Source organism: Dreissena polymorpha, chromosome 2, assembly GCF_020536995.1.
Source record: "Dreissena polymorpha isolate Duluth1 chromosome 2, UMN_Dpol_1.0, whole genome shotgun sequence".
Classification (NCBI taxonomy): domain Eukaryota; kingdom Metazoa; phylum Mollusca; class Bivalvia; order Myida; family Dreissenidae; genus Dreissena; species Dreissena polymorpha.
The window spans coordinates 15,658,185-15,666,354 of NC_068356.1; the positions used below are offsets into that span (position 1 = coordinate 15,658,185).

Here is an 8,170-nt window from a genome sequence, read left to right on the forward strand (position 1 = left end):
AAAATGCATAAGAAATTTGCACCGGCTAATTTGGGACAAAATTTTTAGCACTTATTTTATTTTTCGTTCAAAATAAGTCTCTTCTCATCAAAAATCTTATTTAGGAAGACTGCACAGGCTTATCTGGGACAACACGTTTTGTATACGCAATAAACTCCTCTTACACAGAGCAAGGCTCATATGTATACATTCAGAAAAGTGTGAGTCATGTCTTCATTATCATAATCTATTTTTAGAAAACACAATTATGGCAATTCTGAGTTTGATTAATTTATTATTGTTGTGGCATTTATCAAGATAAAGGCATTGAAGCCAATGCACTTTGAGTGACGTGCTTGGGATTTGAGCCATCAGACTAAGACTAGCAAATAATACAGTATTCCCAGTTGGCAGTAGCTAGATGAAGTGGAATCAGGTGAGTAGTATGGAGCCATCATGTCCCTCTTGTTCTTGAAAATACAGTAGCCTTTGTAGGAGAAAATTTCATGATAAAACACAATACCGAACTCTGCAAGTAAAGCATTAGTTCCAGATTACCATACTATGATATAGCCATTCATAGCCCCTGCTAGTTTCGGTTACCATTGTAACACAGTTAATGAAGCCTGCTTCGTCCTGGGAAAACTTAACTTAATACATGTGCATAAAGAATCATCCTAGATTAGCCTGTGCAGTCTTAAAAGGGACAACACTTTCTGTGTTTTATGGAGTTTTTTTCATTTTAAGGAGGTCTCTCCTTAAATCCAGTTAAGTCCCTGATTCAATGACACTTTATGAACATGCTTTTTGACCTGTTTTCTCAGACCAAGCCTCAATGTAAGTCCCTGTTTCCTACAGGGAGGTATCCTGGGAAGATGCCATACACTGGTATGACGAGGCCCTCAACGCGGTCAATGACAACGACGAGGGGGGAGAGTATGACTCCACCATGAATGACCCGCCTTACGCCATCATGGCCAAGATGGCTGAACTGTATCTCCAGGGGGGACATGGGCTGGACAAGCTGCCCGAGAAGGCTGGTATGTGTGCTTGGTATATTATTGATTCATTTGTATCAGTAGTAGTTGATTCCCTGTTTGAATATGTGTCATTAGGTAATTCATTTGTCCCTTTTACTTTGGTTATTAATCCTTAGAAGTGACGCAAGTGAAATGATGATCCTTTAATGGGCTTTGAAGATTCTTTTATAAAATTGCTAAAAGTTCAATTGGATTTATGATAGCTGTTAATTTTATGGTGGCCGAAGTAGTGCATTCGTTGAACTAATTATTTTCTTTTAATAAAACTGTAAATATACATTTAGTACTGTGAAAAAGTGGCTTAATTCATGTGCATTAAGTTTTGTCCCAGATGAGACTGTGCAGTCCACATTTGCTAATCAGAGATCACACTTTTCACTTAGACTGGATTTGAAGAGGGGATTTCATTCAAACAAACAATTTATAAAAGCAAAAAGTAGTCTCTGATTAGCCTGTGCAGACTGAACAGACTAATCTGGGACTACACTAAGCACATGCATTAAGCCCTTTTTTCCAAGAGTAAGGGTCATATTAAGAGTAACCTGGTTTCTGTAACAGCTGAGATGTACAACATGGCAGCCGAGTCTGCAATGGAGGCAATGAAGGGAAGGCTGTCCAGCAAGTACTATGCCCTGGCTGAGGAGGCAAATGCACAGATTGAGGAAGAGGAGTAGTGATATTAATGTATGACCTTGCCCTTTAGTACTGGTACATGTCCTTGAAGTTACCTTACGACCTTGAACTTCTACATATGAGCATGGTTCTGTGAATACTGGGCTAAATGCATGTGCTTACAGCAGTCCGTATAGGCTTATCATGGTCCACATTTTCAGCTTAAACATGCATGTGCTTACAGCAGTCCGTATAGGCTTATCATGGTCCACATTTTCAGCTTAAACGGGATTTTCTGTTGAGAAGAGACTTCCTTTAAATAAAAAATTCCATACAGCAGAAATTGTCATCTGTGCAGATTGCATAGGTTTATCAGGGACAACACTTTGGCATATGCATTAAGCCCAGTTTCTTTAGAATGTACCTCATATGAACTTGAATCGCATCTTTTGAATGTAAACAGTGCACGTAAGGGACAGCTTTGGAGTACCTTTGGTATGTTTGTGTAGAATATTTGAATAAATAGGAATGTCATTGTCCTATATCTTAAAGACAGACTGACACATGTATTTGAAGGAAAACATTGACCTTGGGATTTTGACTTTGACCTTGGCATATAAATAATGCAGAAACAGCATGCATGTGGTTTAAGCTGTTGTATGTTTGCTACAGAATATTGTTTGATAAAGCATATCTTTGAGTGTGAACATTTGTTAAGTATGAATGATATTACTGCTTGAACTGTGAACTGTTAAGGCTCCTTCGTAGCTTCTGCTGAAATGTTTTAGTCCAGTCCTGTATCAATCCTACTGATCACAGTGACACTTATCAAAAACTGTATGGGACAAGAAATCAGGGAAATCTGTATCAGGCTAGACAGACATACTGTAATTAAACATCCTTGATTTGCATAACTTACAAGCTGTATTTTGAATTATGCAGGCTTTAGATATGAAATAAGAGGTTGAAAACGACTGAATTCTTTCCTAAAAAAACAACAACAAACAGAAAGAAACAACGAAACATTGTATCAAAACAACCTTTATTTTATAGCTTGTTTCTCTATCAATTATGTAAGTAGCTTTTTCAGTGTGAACCTATGCACAAGAGTTGTTTTATATTTTATGTTATTGTGAAGATATATTTTTTAATTGTGTATTTTGTAAGTTGTTTTGCATAAAGTCCCATTCACAGTAACAGCTGAGATTGAAAGACATGACCTTTCATTTTTGTCCCTTGATGTATTTATTATTTCTTGTCATTGATATCCTTGTACATTTCTATGAGCGCCATCATGCACAAATTGGTCTTGTGCCATATGCACCAAGCATGGCTATAAATAAGTTTGCAAATGAGATCAGGAAACTTTAGATTTCTACTCAGAGGAAAAGTATAAGTTTATAGTCATAAATATATTTGAGGCGGGCTCTGTGAAAAAGGCGTTTAATGCATGTGCGTAGTGTAGTCAGCACAGGCTTATCAGGGACGACACTTTCCGCAACATTTTGATTTTTGCAATGAAAAGATTTTCTTTAAACGAAAAATAGCATAAAGGCGGAAAGTGTCGTCACTGATTAGCCTGTGCGGACTGCACAAGCTAATTTGGGAAGGCACTTGACGCACATGCATTAAACCCCTTTTTCACAGAGCATGGTCCATTTATTGTTAAGCCTTGTCATTCAAGTAACCAGCATGAACAATGAAACAGTTGTTGCATCTCATTTCATCCAGTGCTTCTAGTCTACCATGCCTTTACATTATAGCAATAGAATTGCATTTGTTCAGTTGATTGTTCATTCAACATGAAAGTTGTGATGGTATTTGTAAAAGAAAACAGCATGAATTCTATGCTTCTCTGCAGCTGTTTAACGAACTTGATCTCATTGCACTAGTACTTGTGTATAATCTTGTGGTGAACATTTCTTAATAGATTAAGTTTTTCTAAATACCAGTGTTTATATATACCTGTCATGGTGTATATACCATATGTGAGCAGCATAGCTTCAGGCCAATCTGGGAATGTGCGAAGTCTGATAAGGAGCTTCCCTTTCCACTAATGAGATCACAAACAGTTGCATGTTGGTTGACTAAATAGGGGTCAGAGTAGCCCCTGACCAGTCTGCGCATATGGCATAGGCCCATTTCACAGTGTTGTTTACATTGATATTATTATTCTCTGAATATTTGCACACCTGACAGAACCTTGCAGTAAATACTAGTAATTGGCTATGGGATATGCGCTTCATATGAAGGTTTTTTTTCCATTTATGGAAGCACATTTGTTTTGTTTAACTTTTTTGTGTGACTATAAGTTTCCTTATTATTGGATGTTGATTCATAACTTGTAGAGTTCTTCTAAAAATTAATATTTGATCTTTATTTTTTCCTGAAATTGTTAACAATATTATCTCCTGTTAATTTGTCTCATTATTTTCATTTCACTTTAACTCGTTCTGTTATGCTGAAATTTTTAGGACTATGCATTTATGTTAACTATTGTTCTGTAACTATGCAAGAGATTGAATTTATTTCTTACATTTATACTTGTTCTTTTTCAATCTGTGTTCAGTGCAGCACATTGATGGTCAACATCATATTTGTTTATGCATTATATTATTGTAGTACATTATGTTTTCTTTTTAAATTCTTTTTGATCATTTCAATACCTCATGATACATAACTGTCTGAATACTCGGTGCTCAATGGTGCATTGTTGACTTGTCAGCATGATGTGTGTGTAAATCTGAACTAAAATCGAATTACATGTACTCAATGCTTTCATTTTAATAGGTTGATTTGATAAGTGTTTAGGATATTTGTCTGGTAAACATTGCATTAATATGTCATCAATGCATGACAATTATCACTGCTGCTCCTTTTCTGCTCTAGTTACTCTTATTTTATGAGCAAATTATAAAATGTTATAAAATTATAGAATGTTATAAAATTCTATAAAATGTTTGTGAATTATTTCCTTTTGGTATAAATGTTAGTATTTTTTCCATAAAATATGTATTTGATAATAAAAACTAGTGTATCTAGTCAGAAAACCAATATGTGTAAGGGATAGTTATAAGTAATATTGGTGGTGTCTGTCATGTTTATATTTGGTGGTCGTTGATAGACTTAAATTTGTATTTGCATTTTTTACTACATTAAATTATTTTATGATAACACATGTGGAGGGAAGAAAACAGAACATCAGTCAGTCTCTCATGTAGTATCATTGAATTTTTGTTGTTTGATACCAGAAAAACTTGTGGGTGTCCCTTTAAATTGTTTATACATTCCAGCTTGGTTTTTGCTCATTTCAAAACATTTTTATGTACAGATAATAAACGTGATTATTCTGAACACTAAAATCATTTCAGTATTATATTAGACTTGTCTTTTTCCAATATCCATTTAAGTCAGTAAAACACCATAGTGGTCTAATACTTTCGTTTAACTAACACTGTTATTGCTACATATTTTCCTGAATGTTGATATGGATAATATTTAGGCCGAGTTCCAATCTGGTTCAGGTTTGTAAAAACAGCTAGGTCACAAAATAATATCTTAAAAACACCTTGTTACCTCTTTAGATGCAGTATTTATGATCCAATCTTGATGAAACTTAGTCATAAAGTTCATCAAGACAATATCTAGAGCGAGTGTTAATCTGGGTCCCCTTGCATCCAAAACTAGGTCACCATGTCAATTATTAGGAAAAAACTGGTTACATGTCTATAGAATCCATGCGTATGACTCAATCATGGTGAAACGTGGTAAGGATGTTTATCTTCACAATATCTATGTTGAGTAATAATCTAGGTCAAAAGTGTCCATTAATTATGTCACCAAGTGAATTCTTGGAAAAAAATCTTTTTACCAGTCTAGAGAAGACCGCTTTTACCACTCTAGAGACCACTTTTACCACTCTATAGTCAGCATGCATAACTAAACTTTTATTAAACTTGGTCAGTTATCTAGACATTATCTAGGCAAAGATTGAATCTAGGTGATATGTGTCCGAAAAAATTTGGTCACAGGGTAAAATATTCGAAAACCCATATTACCACTTCAGAAGCCACATTTATGACTCAGTAATGATGAAACTTGGTGAAAATGTTTTGACAATATCAAGACTGTTGGATCAATTGAACTTGAACTCAAGTGAGAACTGTGGGGCTAGCATAAGCCTCTTTTTTTTGTTTCATCTCATAAATTTCAATATGCCAAGGGGCTGTTTCACAAACAAATTCTATGTACTTTTGGGGATTGGTATTTGCTTATGTAAATAAAGCATTTTATAATTGTGTTGGGATTGCGTTGGTTGATGGTTTGAATATTTTTTTCTAATTGTTTAGAAATAAATATATTTATTATCACTTTAATATGCATGCCATTGTGATTTTATGGTAGTTATTTTTTTCCATTTAAAACTTTTGATTCATTTTTTAGAAGCTTTCTAATGAATTATTGATTAAATTAGTGTAAATGTATATTGTGCACATAACTTTGTACAATTATGAATGTACCAGTAATACTAAGACAGTCAAATATTATTTTTTGTCATATGATCAAGTACTACAATGTAGTTATATTTCCTTCTGCTGCTTTATGTGATTCAAGCGACTTTGCTTGTGAACGGGCAAAGTATTATGCAAAATATTTAATGTGCATACTATTGTGTATGGTTAAACTCTTTCATTAATAAATACTGGTAAGAAAGCTAAGTCTGATAGATCATTATGCAGAAACATATTTGTCTATTTGCTTGTTGCTGTTGCTGTTTCTTTTTTCAACAACCATCATTTTGTCAAGGTCATCTTGAAGGAAATCACTCTTAAGATCATTGAACTATAGGGATGCGTTTTCCTTACTTTTATATATTTTTACATGTTTGTGATGTTGTTGTTTTTTTATTACTTTGTAAGTTGTTTGTTTAAATGTTGAAAAAGTTTGTCATAACTTATGATTAAATGTTGTGTGCATTTTTTTTCAAATGAAGATATTATAGCCTGTCTCTTTGAAAACCTTTCTATTGCATGTGCTTGAAGTATTGTCCCAGATTAGTCAGAGAAGACACTTTCCACTTTTGTGGAACATTTTGTTCAAAGGAAGTCCTTTGTTTTAAGAAAATCTGGTCAAAGAGCAAAATGTTGTTAATAATTAGGCAGTGCAGACTGCACAGGCTAATTTGGAATGATAATTTATGCTCATGTATCAAGGCCAGTTTTCCTAGAGACAATGCTTGGATTATTTTGTATTATAAGAACTGGTGTGCTAACCAAGAATACTTTATGAAAGCATAATGTAATTTGTGTCAATAAAGTGAAACTGACATGGAATTTTATGGATATTAGCAACTTAACAATTTAATGATAAGCAATTATGAGTTTCTAAAGTTAACAAATATGTTTCTTTATTTATCATGGTTTAATCTGTTTTCAACACATGTACCTTCATGTAGAATTAGAGATGGTATTCATAAACAAGAGTATGAAAATAAAATACTACAAATATATTCCTTTGACAAAATGAATAATAATATGTAATTTTTTGTTTGTTTATTTGGCTTTTAAATGTTTATATTTGTTTATATTTTTGTATTTAATGTGAACCAGTAGCCAAGCTGTAGTGGATTATGCTATGAATTAAGTGCTTTGATAAGAAAGAGATCCAGTCTGCACAGGAAACAAAATCAGATTTTAATCAGATATGCAGGCATGCTGGACAACTGACTTGTTGAGGACTTACAGTAAATACATACATTGGCATATTTCTCAAAGTTACTTACTGTATAATTCATCCTTGCAAAGGATTTTCGCTTACAAAATAAGATTGTCGACCTGGTTTGATGTCTTCTTGGGACACGTAATGTGCTTGTTATGTTTTAAGTCATGCCTTTTTATTCAAATAAAGTGCATAGAATGTATGTTTTACCTTGATGACTTGTTGATAAAATTGCATATTGACATTGTGGCCTTTTGCTAGATGTCATATGCAGCACATACTGCTACCATAATACCACTTAAGCCGGTATTAAGCTAAATCTGTCTGGAAACTCTGTGCAAGCACTGCTGGTGCACTATTTACAATTAAGCTTACTTCATTGATTAAGACATGTAAACATGCCAGATGTTGGATGAATGTTATAAACCTTTTATTACTAACCTGCATGAAGGATGCATCATACACCAAATGATCCAATTTATTTATGCTCGCAAGCACCCATCATTTATCAGTTTTGCCTTAAATGATTGTTGATTGGTAAATCTTGAGAAAACTTGATTGGTAATTCATGAAATGACAAGATTGGTAATTTCTGATAGCTGATTGGTAGATCTAACTCCTGTAATACTTCAAATGATCTAGCTTGAACATTTTTATTTAAGAAAGACCTTTATGCATAAATATATTTAGCACATGAATATCCCACAATGTAAGGGTTATGTTGGCATTTAACTTCTGAAACATCTGAACATACAGATATACTGACATATAGAATATATACTCAGTTGAAGTGTCACATATGTTCAAAGTACTAGACTAAG

The 8,170-nt window shown here is 33.7% G+C and overlaps 1 protein-coding gene across 3 annotated transcripts in view; it reads left to right on the forward strand.

Annotated features, from left to right (window-relative positions):
• Positions 1–7,551, forward strand: part of LOC127865985 (eukaryotic elongation factor 2 kinase-like) — a 41,491-nt gene extending 33,940 nt beyond the window's left edge. For all 3 annotated transcript variants that reach the window (XM_052406144.1, XM_052406143.1, XM_052406145.1), the window contains 2 exons: positions 838–1,019; positions 1,578–7,551. In XM_052406144.1, coding sequence (XP_052262104.1) covers positions 838–1,019; positions 1,578–1,693 — 298 coding nt within the window. In that variant the 3' untranslated portion in view covers positions 1,694–7,551. The remainder of the gene's footprint in view (positions 1–837; positions 1,020–1,577) is intronic.
• The last annotated feature ends 619 nt before the right edge of the window (positions 7,552–8,170 follow it).